Here is a 16386-nt window from a genome sequence, read left to right as displayed (position 1 = left end):
AATATGCTGAAACACCAAAGCATGACATTATGATAGAGGAGGAGAAGACAGCTGGCTGCTAATGATAGAGGGAGAGGCTAATATGTGAGGGTAAATTTCTGTAACAGTGCATGAAGCTGCATCTCTTGTTCAAGTGGAAGCTGCGCTGCATCTGTATCAGAGGGTCCAACTACAGAAATAAGGCAACACAATATAGGCAGGAAAATGTAAGGCTGGAGTTCTAACCAATGAATTTATCATACCACAGACAATTGAAGGCTTAACTATATTTGCTGTGAGTGAAGTGATACCTCTGTGAAAGGAAAAGAACAATGAGTCCAAGCTAACAGCAAACAAACCTGTGTCCCAGACATACTTAATCAGAGTAGAACCTAGAATTGCAAAGTTTGAAACTGATGGCCTTATTCTGGAAGAGAGCTTCTTGACACAATCTTTAGTAACCTATTTCAAGCTTAGCCAGCTTGCTGTTTACAAGAATATAAAAAACAAATGGGTTAAGTTTGCAGATGATACAGAACTAAGTGGGAGGGCAGTTAATGTAAAATCTGCTAGATTATTACAAAGGGACATAGACAACAAACAGTCTATGGCAAATGAAAGTTTATTTCATTTAATGTAAAGTTAAATTACACACAGGAAGTAGAAATGTTAGATTTGAGTAAGCAATTGGAGGTCTAAATCTTGAAAGTAATCATCATGGGAAAGAGCTAGGAGTCATAGTGGACTCATGACTATCTACATCAAGATGGTGCACAGAAGTACAAGTATGAAGTACAAGTCAAGGGAGTATACACTTGTTATGTAATGCACTAGTGAGTATTTTTCTCGAGTACTGTGTACAGTTTGGTCTCCGTATTAACACAATTCTACCGAGACATGTTATCTAAACGAGAGACATTAATCAAAAGAAGTTTCAGTTAGATGAATTGTTACAATGTTACCTTCTAGGCTGCAGGTTCTACCCCCACGACAAACTGGGTTGAATTACGGAACAGGAGAATTATGAAATCATAGTTCACATTTGTCTTGTTAATTACTTTTAAAAAATCAAACAAATAAATAACGAATAAATCAATTTGTTGCAACATCTAATCTAATATACACTGGTGGCTTTATACATCTCAAAATATTATTTGATTTTATTAACTCATACCCATATTATTACTTTTTCGTGTTATTACTTTTCTTTCTGCTGCATACATTTTAACAATCGATTCACAGCAGTCTTGCTGGAATCATATCTAATGGATATACTGTATATAAATCATAGCAATAATTATAATAACCATCTATATGTAACAGTGAACGATTTTATTTTTTAGTAAAGGCAGATATTGTACGATTTTCAGCATTATTCCTAGTGCACACAAACAAAACATTCAGCAAATCAGCATCCTGAACGCGATCCAGTCAAAACATAGCATCTGAAAATGTTGTTGTCACCCATCGGGGCGTATTATCCCGTAATGAATCCACAGCCTTGTCTGGATTTATCAGTCATTAGGACCCTGGGGCGACTGAGAAACGCGAAGCTCTGCCATGACGTCATTGATCGAGACGCGCTCTCAGTTTTAGCGCAGCGGGGCCACAGTTGGTCAGAGGAGCGGAGTAGCATCACAGACAGGGTGCTTGTTTTGACTTTGTAAGCCGCGGAGGAAAGAAGCGAGCAAATCTACAGAGACACCAGTGATGGCATCGGCTGGTAGTGGAGTGGAAGAAGTTCGTGTTTCAGTGCTAACCCCGTTAAAATTGGTGGGCTTGGTGTGCATATTTTTGGCTCTCTGTCTGGATATTGGTGCCGTTTTGAGTCCTGCTTGGGTCACCGCAGACAATAACTATTATCTTTCGTTATGGGAATCCTGCACAAAATCCACGAACTCTGAAATCTGGCAGTGCAACTCCACGCTTGGAAATGGTGAGAGAAGAGTTTAATAACGGTGGAAAAATACAGTTTATTTTTAAAAGTCTAATTATGATATAGAGCTTGGACATTGAGGTGACTTGGTTATCTGCTGTTGCAAGTTCCTACAAAGCCGATTCTTTAAGTCTTGATGCATTCTTTTGAAGGCATTGAGATGCAGATCTGTACTTAGCAGCTAACAAAAGCGACGCGAACTCTTTCTTTCTTTCTTTCTTTCTTTCTTTCTTTCTTTCTTTCTTTCTCTCTTTCTTTCTTTCTTTCTTTCTTTCTTTCTTTCTTTCTTTCTTTCTTTCTTTCTTTCTTTCTTATGGCGTAAGGGTCTGTTTTTTACTTTTTTCGTAAGTGAATACGCGTTTTCGCTTGGTTCGAAAGTGGCTTCTTCTTTATAAGAAGGAAACAATGTAATAAAATTAAGTGAAAGTACAGCATGTTCAGTTTCCTCCATGGTCCAATTTTATAGTTCAGCTCTCTTGAGACCACAATACATTTTCCAGATCTAAGAGGCGTTTCTTTGTTGCTGGAAGTAAAATTGTTTTACAAAGTCTCAGACTGGTCTACGGGCGCTTTCAGTGGTGCTGCAACTGTATGACTGAGATTCCTGTAGTCTGCGGCTCTCAGACCAGACAACTTGAAATTGTCATTTATGTGTGTGTTATATACGGGACTAAATGTTGTTAAGGAATTATATTTTATATGTCGCAGTCAATTAATTTTTCTTCAGTTTCGTAATCAATTTGTGAAGAACAACACATACAAGCTGAACGTAATGCGAACAATTTGTCGGTAAAGTGGTTAGCTGGGCACCTGTTCGAAACGAAAAAAACATTTTTGAGTGGGTGGAAAGCAGAATCCCCTGTTGTTATTCGTATTTGAAACTAGTGGCATCATATGTCGCTCTTATAGTTGTTAGTTTACGTAAAGTAAATTTACTGTCAACCAGTTAAATGATAAACAGCTGAGAATAAAAAGGCGAAAAAAGATGAATAGGGACAGTGGTAATACTGTTTTTTCGGCAGACCTTTAATTGAAATTTCATGAAATCGCATTATTTTCCAATTTCTATACACGGGAAAAAAATTAGGGTAAAAGTTTCCCATGATAGCTTTTTTGCCATTGAAGCACTCCTGATTTATGCTCTTTTTAGTTCCAGTACCTACGGTCTTGCCAAACAGGAATATTAATGATATGATTTTAAGAGGACTGTTTCATATTTGCTGAATTTATGAGAGATGAATTTGTTTTAAACGTCAGTATGAGGACTGGCAAGCTTGAAGAACAATTTAAGAAACAGTGCACAGTTTTAGTTAAAAGACGTCTGCCTGAAGAGCAGGAATATTTTTTAACAGGGTAATTCTTAATTGCACATTAGCGATTAACATTTTGTCCCTGTATACACAGAAAGGGCTGAAACGATGCGCTTCTCTTCACATTCTTGTTAAGGCTCCATCCTGATTTTATCCTTTATTGGTGTTTAGTTATTTAATCCTCTTAATTAAATCTGATATTAAATTATACCGTATGCGCGTTTCTCTTAAAAAAGTTTATTATACTTGTGCTTTGGTTTTGCGAGGGTCACACTGCCAATATCTTGCAACTTTTCTAAGCACTGCTGCCTCTGTTGTTTGTTTCCATAATATGTTATACCGTGAGCTTGATATTTGGCAGAAAGTGTGATCAATTGTTTTTTTTAATCAATTTGCATTTTATTACCTATGTTTGTTTATTTATTGTTACTGAAGTGCGACAAACGGTTAAGTCTTTTTTGAGCTCTGTTTAACATTTGTCTTGGGGGGGTCTCTTGATTAAAAGGGACGTCATCTATGTTGTGAACGTTTTCATAAAATTAGCAAGCATTTGTAAACCGAGGATCGTCTGAGCTTAGTACAGTAAGCAATTGAACCTTCGCTGATTGTTTGATATATATATATATATATATATATATATATATATATATATATATATATATATATATATATATATGGAAGATAAATTATAATTGTAAATGCACTCTTCACAGTAATAGCAAGGTCTATATAATACTTGTGCTTTGGTTTTGCGAGGGTCACACTGCCAATATCTTGCAACTTTTCTAAGCACTGCTGCCTCTGTTGTTTGTTTCCATAATATGTTATACCGTGAGCTTGATATTTGGCAGAAAGTGTGATCAATTGTTTTTTTTAATCAATTTGCATTTTATTACCTATGTTTGTTTATTTATTGTTACTGAAGTGCGACAAACGGTTAAGTCTTTTTTGAGCTCTGTTTAACATTTGTCTTGGGGGGGTCTCTTGATTAAAAGGGACGTCATCTATGTTGTGAACGTTTTCATAAAATTAGCAAGCATTTGTAAACCGAGGATCGTCTGAGCTTAGTACAGTAAGCAATTGAACCTTCGCTGATTGTTTGATATATATATATATATATATATATATATATATATATATATATATGGAAGATAAATTATAATTGTAAATGCACTCTTCACAGTAATAGCAAGGTCTATATAAAGGAATGTCCTCAATTAGAAAATCATTTGATCTGATATTTAAAATATTAAAGATGTTATTCAGAGTGTAATATTTTCTCCCTGAGTAGATGTCAATGATTTTCTCCAGAAAAGGAGCCTTCTCATTTGCCAAAGTCTGGAAAAGATTAGCTTCCTTGCTTTAGAATGTCAGTTGCAGTAACATGAATGTAACAGAAAGCCCATACCAATGTTATTTCATAAGTTTACACATATTTGTTCTTTTCAGTCAATCTGAAGTACGCCTTTCAGGCTACTCTATTTTTCTTTTAAATGCCATAAGACACAGCAAGTCAGCTGAGCAACTTTCATTTACAAGAGCTTCCCTGATTAGCTACACCAGGCACTGAAAAGGCAAAGATATAATTTAATATTTAACAGCGTAAGGGAATTGCATATCATTTTCTGAAGTGTGTATGAATAACCCAGATAACATTAATGTGTAATTGAATTTGGTTTACTAGTGGTAATCTGGTAAGGGCTGTGAGTCCTATTTTAATTTGTTGTGGTATTGAACACTGTATACAGGGAACAAATGCACCCATAACAATAATGGTTCACCTAAGAATTGATATTACTATAATAATTAACACAATTAATGCATTAGTAATACAGACTGAATGTATTTTTTAAATTAGCCAGATAACTTGTTATAAAAAAGATTACAATCAACTATTGTGAAATACTATTGATAGGCCATTTTGTTGTGGTGGTCCAAAGAGATACAGTCTCAAAATGAATTAGAAGGGTGTATACCCTCATGGGTTTCCTGCATAAGGCAGTTATGTTTTTCTTTATCTTGAGGGGGACCGCCACGGTGTGCTTAACTTTTGCAAAATCCTGTAACCAAAGGCATTGCTTTCATTTGAAAACTGTAAGGTATTTTTAATGTTGCCCAGCTAGTGCTAGTTGCCCAGTTAGTATTATTTTTAAGAGTGCACATATACACACACACACACACACACACCTCAAAACTGGTGGCGGACGACTAAACATTTGATCATTAAAGAAACGTGGCACTTAGGTTAGCAATGTTGCTTGAACTTTTTTTAACAAACAACTGTGTAGGCATCACATGAATAACATGAGACAAGACTCTCTGGTACCACATGGAGAAGTCAAGTTTCTTGTCTAAGACTTAGGTTTTGTCTCTCTAGCTGTGTTCTGTTGGCTTCTTTCAAAGTCTGGATGCTTCAATAACTTTCATCATGACAGCATTTACAGTAGAGTATAAACTATTGTGATAAATACATGGTCCATGAGTGAGTGAGAGGTACACTAGTAGCAGTGAGCTCTCTTATTAGCCTAATCAAATATAATTTACAAATCACTCAGAATAATACTTAAAAAGCAAAAAATGATGCAGTTCTCTCTCCTTTCTTCTGTAACCAGACAGACCCTAGCAAGAACCTATACAAAAGATTGTTTACCTAATTTTGTTTTCTTGATTGTCTTTGTATGATTATATTTCAAAAGAGTTTTGTTTCATTGTTCATATACAGTCTCATATTCCCATTAAAAATTAAATTATTTGTATACAGTACAGCATATGTGTGTATATTAAAGTGAACTCTATTTCTAAATACTGTATGACAAAAAAAAATCAAATATACTGTATATTCTTTATAATCCGATTCAGGTGAAGTTCTACAAATTGGTTATATTTGTGGCATGCTACACCCTGTAATTTGAGCAAGATTTTTTTTCATGAAATGAAAGTTCTATATTCAAATTCAGACTGTTTTCACTGTTGATAAATAGATGTATGAAGAACAGAGTCTTATATCAGTGACTTATTATCACCCTGTCTATGCTTCCGCTAGACTATTTATACAATATTATTAAAACCTGTTAACCAATTTCAAATTTTTTTCAACTTCGACTTTTCAACGTTTTATCTTGCAGTCATTGCATGTTTCATATGACTTTTACTGTGAGCTTATTTCTGATTTGAGATTGATTTCACCACACAAATGAAAATCTTTAACTATTGTTTTTAAAATAAAATCAGCAGTGATGTTTCATTGTTACACTCATTATGCAGTTCCCAGCACTGATTAGACACCTCTTCCAACTAACTATATTACCTCGAAAATATGCAGCAGCTTGCCAGCAAACTAATTTTGTGTCTCGCAGTACTTGTTGTAATCCTTAAAACAGTGACATTACAACAGTTTAAAAATGACATTTGAGCTATTACTGTATTGGTATTCAAGGGTGAATCTTCCATTGAAGTGCCTTCACATATCTTGACTTTTCCATTGAGGTGTCCCTCACCTACTGCTCCCCATGCAGAAAGTCTCAATATTGATTTGGGCTTGACAATAACAAGTAATTCTAAACTTTTTTTTTGCACACAGTAAGATAAATCTTACACTCAACACTAATTGCTAAATAAAACAAAGCTGTCAAACTCAAAAAGCACTGTCTCCATTTCTCATGAATTGGCAATCAGCTTTGTTTATTGCTATATTTTCCTATAAATGTTAACCCTTTGTAAGAGAGTTGTTTAAAACGTTTTGTTTTCACTAAATCTTTCAGAATTCCCTTTGTTTTGTTTCTCAATAAGCTTTAGTAATTGTATAGATTTTGTATTTACTATTATTATATTGAGTTAGGATTATATGGTACATGAAGAATATGTGCTTTTCATCTTCCATGAAGTGTATATCTAGAATGTATTATCAGGATGGTTTTGCCATTTAGGGACATCTAAGCAGACATATTTTGATGTCTGTAAAATATGAGACTGTAGACTGACGTGCTTTATTTCACAAACAGCATATAAGTGTGATTTATGCCTGCAGTATTTATATTTGTTCATCTCTGCCAAATGGCCCATACAGAATCTTGTAATGTTCTAAATGAACTTCCCTTATATGGCATTAGAGCTCAACACAATGGAAGAGATCTGTCCTTACTTATTAGGGTTGGAGCAGTTTAACCCTTTTTTAATATTACTTAGCATGATAGAACAATCAATCAATCATTTCTGACCCGCTTAGTCCTGAACAGGTTCATGGGGGTTTGCTGGAGCCAGTCCAGGCTGGCATAGGCACAAGGCATGAACAAATCCTGGATATTGTTTGAAATTTTATATTTGCTTGGTATATTTTGATTTAGGTTCTTCTTGGTAGCAGAGATTTATGTTTTTGTAGGAAAAAGGAAATAATTATTTTAAATTATACTTTAAAAATGAATGCTGCCTTTTTATTTTTCAATTTTTTCCATTAATTTTTCAGTTTATATGTATGGCTGGAGGGGGTGCTCCTGCTCCTCAAACCCAACCCATATGTGGACACAAGTTTTGCACAGCACACAGGATTTTATTTGTGGGAAACATTTCCTTAATTATTTCTCACCAGCAAGTACAGTATAAGCACAATAATGCACACTGCAATGCTTTGATCTTGGTTTCCCTGTTTCTCTCTTTCGCTTCCTCCTTCCTCCAGCAAGCTTCATCTTATCCCTTCCGACTCTGGCTCTTGGAGCAGTGGCAGCTGGCTCCTTTTATGTAATCCCTGGGAGTACTTCTGGTGTCCCATAAGATTGATCCGGAATCACTTCCGGGTAAGGTGGGAGGTCAATGGAATAGGGCTCAGGAGACCCTGCAGCACCACCTGGCGGCACCCCTGGAACCCAATAGGGCTGAGTCACCAAACTCCAATTCCCAGTATGCCCTGTGGGAAGGTAAGGTGCTGTAACAAATCAGTGGGGCTGCCACCAAATGATTCGGGGGAGGGAGATAATGCCCTGTATACACTCTCTACCCCGGTCCTTCCATTTCTTAGGCGTCCGGGCTGGGCAAGGGCACTGACCATCTGCCTATATATATGTGGTTAAGTTAACAGGCAACTCTAAATTGGATTGGCTTGTGATAAGTAATTGTGAGTGTGTGTATTGATGTGACATGTAGGAAACTGGCATTCTATAAAAGGTTGATTTCTACGTCACATTCAGTGCTGCTGGGATGGTTTCCGGCTCTTTATAGTGGGGTAAACAGATTAAAGGAACATTTCAAAGAGTACTTTTTAATAGGGAGAGACAAGAAAAAAAAATCTCATGTTTTGTTGGACATAACAACGTTTCTGACACTGAATTTTAGCAGGGGCCATCTCTGAACAAGAGCTAACCATGTTAAAACAATTAAGGAAAAAACTTCAGGATGCTCGTACTGCATAATTCACATATCAGTTACTTAGTCGTATGCTTACAATGTTCAAACCACATGTATTTTTTGCTAAAAAATTGTTAAATAAATGCTTCTCGAAAATGAGAGCAGTACATGAAAGTGAAGCATGTTTTAAAGAATTTATGCTTCATTCACTGGTCAAGAGCCCTGTCTTTGTTTGAGCAAACTTAATTTTCCTACACTACTCTCATTTTCCAGAATATTGAAAGCAAATTTGACAAAGATCTATGTATATTAAAAACACAAAATCATTTAATATTAATATTGTTAGGGTACAAATTCCATACTTATTAGGCACAGAATAAAAATAAATAAAAAAAAAATTCAAGATTGTAATTTAATCCATGAAAGCATGGTAGTTGCAGTCAAATTTTTACAGGTTAGAAATACTTGTGAAAATGTATTCTTTCATAAAGGTATTTCCAAAATTTTACTTTGTTAGATGCTAAATAATTATTAAAATGTACATTTAAACAGAGGTGATTTAGTTAAAATTTCAAACTATGATTTCAAAGAGAATACTAACACATCCAACCTTATTCATACTGTGCCAGTATACACTCTCTGCCAGCTTAAAATACATTTCTTGGAGGAGAATTGTCACCAGAAAAGCTTGATGAAATCAGCTGGAGCACGTGAGATCCTCAACACTCTTCACATACAGTCAGGATTTGGAGCTAGTTCTTTGGATCCTCCTTATCTGTATTATGTCTAGTGCTGACAGGATATGATCTGGCATATTGTAATAAAAAAGCATTGGGGGTTTTGAAGATAGAGTCATATTTTTGTAGTGTTGACTGATTTCAGTTTGGTCAGAGTGCATTACTGCTAGCTTTCTTGTTGTCTTTTGAGTTGTATTGAGTTTTAAGTTTATCCACTTTGTGAAGCACATTTGTTTATGTTGAGCTTCTTGAGATAAATAATTATTTTATTGATAATACTTATAAATACAAAACACTTATGTATATTAACATCTTCATAGACATGAAATAAACTTTGTTCAAACATTAGACACGTGTCAGAGTGATGGCAACTATGATAAACTTATTAACCTTTGTATGTATTAATATAATTAAGTATATTATTAATATAATTAATAAAGATAGATATTACTTTGACATTCAAAAATTTAAATTTCCAAATGCTAGGCTGGAGACCGCTTCGCTAATGTTATGCATAGTGTTGCTCGTGATTTACTGAAGAGGCTTATGCTGTGCCTGCTTTGGCTTTACTTGGGTACTTTTGCTTTCTTTCCATATCCCAGAGCCATAGAGGTTAGGTTGTGAGTTTGTGCCTGTTATCTGTGTCCAATTAAAGATAGATTTCCCCTCAATTGGTCCTACCTGCCTTGTGGTAGATACTGCTCATACAGGGTCTGTCCCCATGTGATCCTAAATTGGATTAAGTCAGTTTCAAAATGTATGGATGAGTAGAATTAAAATGATCATTAAATTGCTCATGATGCTCAGCCATGTGCATAGCATAAATTCTACTTTTAGAGACGTACTTTGACAGTTGTGCACTGTCATTTGTCACTCACTGAAGCATTGAAAAAATGTGTCAAAGCTTTTATGCAGGAAAGTGTTCAGTTTGCTCGCTTCCTTCATTGTACTCCAGGGCAAAAAAAAAAAAAAAAGGTCATAGTATTTTTTTCAATAAATGTACTTTTGGTCAGTTGTATAATGTGAGGAAATATCACACAATAATATATCTACTGTGCCCTCAGTACCATCATTTGCTGGTTAATATTTATGAAGTATTTTCCAACAAGTTGGGTACAGGGAATTTCACCTGTATAATCTGCTTGTACACTAAAGTAAAATCAGGATAATGATTAGAATATTTAATGTAAAATTTAGGCCAACACATGTTTAGATATATACATATTTCCAAAATAACATCCATTTTTTTTGTCTAAAAATCAATATATTTATTGATAAGACACATCCAATGTAGTCATCAAAGGTTTGTTAACAATCTTATATGTAAATGGAATACTGTTCTAGAACAGGGAAAGAAGTACAACCTGTAGTGTTGTGTGTCCCAAAGAGAAGGACTGAGAAAAGCTGCTGCAAAAAAGCAAAATATAATGCAGAAGTTGTCAAAAATAATGTAGATGGAATTCATAAGGCTAGCTATAGCTGTTCTGAAATTTACGAGACCCTAAAAGTAGAGAAATTTCCTAGTTCTCTTTCAATTATTAAGACAATAGGTTGGCATTTTGAAACAAAAGGTGATGTTGCTAGTAGTAAATAATCTGGAAGGCCCAAAGCCACCTCATGCAGGGGTGTCCAATCCACTGCCTGTAATGAATGGTCTCGAAAGATAGAGAAAAAAAACCATTCAAAACATGTCAAAAGAATTCAAGGCCCTTAGCCTACAGAATTCAGGACAATTACAAGAAAGCTGTGTCTTGCTGTTGTTTTGCCTGGACGATGTGTTAAAAAAGCCACTGCTGTCTGAGAAGAACTTGAAGGACAGAATTCGGTTGTTTACATGGAAGGTTTGATATAGAGCGGTTCAACAGAGCTAACGTGGAGTGATGAATCATGGTTTGAGTTACTGTATATAGTGATGCTGCAGAGGGATGTCTTCAAAAATGTGGTGTGAAATATAATAGTGAATTCTTATCAACTACAGTTAAATATTGAGAAAGAGTTGTCATAATGTGGAGATCTTTTTCAGCTGCTGGTACTGATGAGCAAGACCACTGTGAAAAGCTGATTAATGCTGCTGAGTAGAGAAGAATATTTGCAGTCTCAAAATTGAGGATTTGTTTCCAGATGAACAATCACAAGTTATTTTTCAACATAGCAAAGCTTCTGCCCACACTGCGGAAACCACCCAAAAGTGACTTGAGAACAAGTCCATTAATCTCATGTTTTGGTCTGGTCAGAGTGCACATATTTTGCTTCATATTAAATGCAAGCTATCTGGGAAATATTTTTCCACTACTGGTAAACTGTTTGAAGCCATCAAAAACTGAGTGAAACAATATTTTCTCTTCTTTCTGTAAAAAAATCAAACATCTATTGCATGTTTACCTAAAGGCTTCAATGTTTAAGGAGATCTAAGGGAAATGCATTCCCATACCGTTATTTTAAATATTTGTTTAATTTTTGCTAATTTCCCAACCATTGATTTGTTGTTAAAACTACAATAAACTAAATTTCATGGAATTTTTGGCTTGGCCAATTTTTTTTTTTTCACAACAGAGTATCATGTTTACCAAACCATGGATAGTATTAGATTCAGTTAAAATGAAGGTTTCTCAGTTTAACCTATAGTGAAATTATCAGTAGTATATTTATTCATAAACATGTAAATTTATGAAGTATGAATGAATTTGTAGACATTACCCTATGAAGGACAACAGTCACATACTGTATAGGGCTAGTTTTTCTTATGTTCTGCAGGAACAGGCTCATGTTCTCTATTTCTGAGCAGAAAAAAAAAGGGTTACAACTTGAATAGATGCGTGGGTAAAAACATTCTACTTTGCACAATCCTCCAAATTAGAAACCATTCCATCTTTTTTAAAGGGTAATTGATTTATAAACAAATTGAGCAGGCCTTTTCAAACATCAAGAAAGTGTCGACTCAGCTGTGGTTTTCTCTGTAGCAAGCTCTGAATCGTTTCTCTGAGTTGTTATTGAGAATTTTTTTTGCAAGAAAGTATGTACAGGAACACATATCTCTGTAATTAACTCTTTGGGCATCCTAAAGTGAATATTGGGCAATATAAATTAAATGAGTTAAAATTAAGATAAAGAAACAATTACTTTAATATGCAATCTTAATTGATAGTATTAAAGAAGAAAACTTTCCATTGACTCAGTTAGGTAGTTAGCAACCAAAGGTATTCCTACTTATTGTCAAACATTAATGTTTTTTTTGTTCCTTAAAAGCTGTTTGAGTTAAGAAAGAAACAATCAAGACATAATTAACATTATTTTGTGTTGTGAATTCAATCATTTTGAATAGTTTATTTTATCATACTGTATTTTAATAACAGAGGACTAATAGAATGCTGCAGCTTAACTGATCTTTAAATGTATCACAGGCAAAATCCTGTTACATTGCTGAAGTTGTTTTAACATACTGCAATTATTTTTAATTGAATGGGATCTTTTTAAAGATTGCCAGAGGTGGAAGTTGAAATCCTGGCTTTTGTAAAATTTATTGTTTACAGTTTTTGTTTTTGGAGAACTTTACAATGGTCTATTAATTCACATAGTTTTCAGAAACAAAGTAAGACTTCCTGAACCGGTGAAATGCTCCTTTTGAGTCAAGCTTTTTTTTTGGCATTGTGGGCATCATGTACCAAGAAGCAACATTCAAAAGCTGGTTAGGTTGGCAGTGTTTGCTTCTAACACACAAAGAATCCCATATAGTGTGCTTCCTTGTCTAACTGGAAAAAGTAGGTTGCTGCATTTTAAAGCTATATTGTAACCCAAATCAAAAAACACTAGTTGGCCTTTAAAATTAAAAATTATGATTCTGAATGAAGTTACTTCTGAAAGGGGCATTTACGTAACACCTCTCCTATTAGTGTTTTGTGTTTTGTCCTAGACTGACCCTGTTTCCTTTTATACACTTTATTATTTAGACCTTACGAAAAATGCCTCCAATCTTATACTCTAACCACAAAGTAAGATACTGTATATGTACTTCAGCACTTTCCCCTTTCTTTTATATTTGTAACCCATGCAATTAGATTGAGTACCAGAATGGGCTAGAGAGAAAAAGTCACAAATGTATGCATGTTTTTTAATAGATAATATTCCCAAAATGATAAACAAAGTAAAATGGGTGTGATAAAGATATCATTACCTCTTAAGTAGATGCTTGCTACCAGGTGGCTCTCTGGGCTATGCTCTAATCTGGCTTGGTCTTTGGTCCTATGTGGCCTTTGAATGGAGACAGTGATGGCCTGAAGTCCTCATTCATGGATGGATAATTGCAGAGAGAGAGAGAGAGAGGAAGACTGCGTGACTTTTTAAGCCTCCTCTTACTGTCTTAATCCAGTTTCCTTGATTTTCTTTGATGTACCTCTGGACCAATATAATAAGTTGATATCATACTTCATACTGATTATATTCAACCATAATGTAGTCCTCCTGGACCAAATGATTGAACTAACTCTTTGTTTTATAACAGTCCATGTGTCAGCACGACTCAGTCCCATTCCATCCTCAGCCAAATGTCCCTTTCACACTGTATTCCCCCAGGTTAGCTGATTGGTCAGTTTCTGAAATGTTATCATTACTAGTATATACTAGTAATGATTAAATTACAATTGGTTTCAGATGACCTTGGCTCTGTAGCATGATAGCTGTGACTGAAACTCTTCTGCATTAAATAAAGAGTTACAATGATAGTGAAGAATGTCATTATAATGAACGAACTCAAGAGAGTAAAAATTCTAAACAGATTTTTTTAGTGATAGTAAACCTGCCAAATTGTGGATATATTTTTTCCTTTACCCACTATGGAATTTCAAGTAGTCAAACAGCACCAGGTACAATTTCAATTTAGAATTCAAGCTGTGAAGAAAAAGAGCAAAGCAAAAATATCAGTGACTGAGGTACTTAAGTTTAATAACTAGGCAATGCACAGTGGGCATTCACTGGCACATAATTTACCACTTTCATACTTAATCTTCCATTTCTAAGATTCATGTCTTTAATAATAGGCTGACATTCAGCATCAATAGCTTGCTTTTTTGTAAATGTGCTAGGCCTAAACTATATGGTTTTGATTCTCATGAATTATTAATACTTTAGTTTATTGGTCATCTTTGTATTTTATTCCTTTGTATTGTTTTTCCAAAATAACAATTTTTTTTACAATTGTTTGTGTAATCTTATCAATGTAGTCATAGATGCATCAATGCTACTCAAAAATGAATTTTTTACCCATGTTTATTTCTTAAAAACTTATGCTGTAGTCTTACTTCAAAATGCCACAAGCCACATTAAACTGTGCAGATTCACTAAATAATACAAGCTCTTAATGATTAAATTAAAATGTGCAGGCCACTAATTAGAAGCTTGCCATTATAGTACTGTCTCAAATTCTATGATGTACTCTGCATGGTTCAGGCTTTATTGTTCTAAAATAATTGTTTTTAAAGTAGCATATCATATAATGAGACAGTTTATACTACCTGGTCAGCCAATTTACTGTGATTAAAATCTTTTTCAACTTTATATACCACATAATCTACACAGTAAGATTATTCATAAATCATGTCAATTAGAAATTATAATACTGTGGATAAATATCATATCTACATAACAAAAAGAAGCAAAAAATGTTCTGAAAATAAACACATCAATCAGAAAATAAGTTTAATTTTGATTCCTGTGTATACTGGTTTGGGTAATAATACTTTGATTAAGCAGAGCTGCAAGCTTACACAGTATGCCCTATGGTCCTGATTATTTCAACAGTTTTTTGAGATTTCGCTTGCTTTGAAACTTACCATATAAGGCTACCTTGTACAAATTTTGTAAGTAGATTTTGACACCACATTTCATTCTCAGGATGATAAATTGTGGATCTGAGTTGTAATAGCTCAGTCAGTTCAGGTTATACGTCATGTAAGTCACAGATTGCATGTTTAGGGTGGCAAGAGCAATAGAAAGAATGTGAATTATGTTAAATGAAAATATGTTTAGCATTTCCAATTAATATACTAAGAAAATTTGTTAAATTGGACAGCATTAATTTAAATGTCTTTTTTTTGTATAGCAGGAACAAAAATTGGGGGATTGTATTTAAACATCAAATATATGAATGCATGTGTAATAGATTATTGAACATTTCGCAAACAATTCTAAGATATAATTCACTTTAATGGAATAAAAATATTTATTACAATTGATATGAATACAACAAAGAAAGAAAGAAAGAAGGTTACAGTATGGTCACTCCATATTTCTAAAAATATTTAAGAAAAAGACTTTGCTTGCCAGGACATTTTTTGGATATTTCCCAGTAATAATAAAATTTTGTGTTTGTCACAATATTCCTGCCTTAAATGGTTCCAACGATCTTTATACAGACATCAGCAGCTGTTCCTAAATTTGTTCTTGTAGGCCACTGGTATTCAAAACAGACCAGCAGGAGTGGCAGATCTCTGTGCAAAGAAATGTTTAAGCAAAAGAAAGTTTTCCTTGTAAACAAATGTGTCATGTGAACAAAATATTTAAAATATGCAAAGCATTGTAATTTAACTAATATGCAGTACTCTGCAATGCATTAATGTATTGTTCTAAAATACAATATTCTATGTAAATTAAAAAAAAAAAAGAAGTGGCCTGTTAATCACTCTAAAAGTTGATATACAATAATGTAATAAATTAATGCAAAAAAAAATAAAAATAAGCAAAAGAAAAATACTATACAGTATACAGTATAATAATTATGTACAACGTGGTGTATGTTTTGCAATAAAATGATGTATCAGTTACAGTAAAATATATTTTATGTACAAAGGTTCTAACTTTTTTGGAAACTCTAGTAATTAAATCTGCTCTGGCTTTTCAGGCAAATCTAAATGGCAGGATGCTTGAAAATGAATAAGTGAGCCATTAACCTGCAGTCTGGTACAGTTCACCACAGTTAAAATATTTTTTGCATCAGTAATAAACTTACACTTTCATGCTCTACAATAGTATACATTACAGGAAAAAAGACATGTTTGTAATAATTTACTGGTTACCTTAATGTGACTTTCACTGT

General features: G+C 34.1%; 1 protein-coding gene across 1 annotated transcript in view; it reads left to right on the top strand.

The window, feature by feature from the left end:
- Window positions 1-1577: 1577 nt before the first annotated feature.
- tmem47 (transmembrane protein 47) overlaps window positions 1578-16386 on the top strand; it is a 242181-nt gene continuing 227372 nt past the window's right edge. The window contains exon 1 of the mRNA XM_028799720.2: window positions 1578-1915. Coding sequence (XP_028655553.1) covers window positions 1690-1915 — 226 coding nt within the window. The 5' untranslated portion in view covers window positions 1578-1689. The remainder of the gene's footprint in view (window positions 1916-16386) is intronic.

This window comes from Erpetoichthys calabaricus, chromosome 4, assembly GCF_900747795.2.
Source record: "Erpetoichthys calabaricus chromosome 4, fErpCal1.3, whole genome shotgun sequence".
Taxonomy (NCBI): Eukaryota; Metazoa; Chordata; class Cladistia; order Polypteriformes; family Polypteridae; genus Erpetoichthys; species Erpetoichthys calabaricus.
Note: the sequence above shows the minus strand (reverse complement) of the source record. Positions and strands in the feature narration are given on the sequence as shown.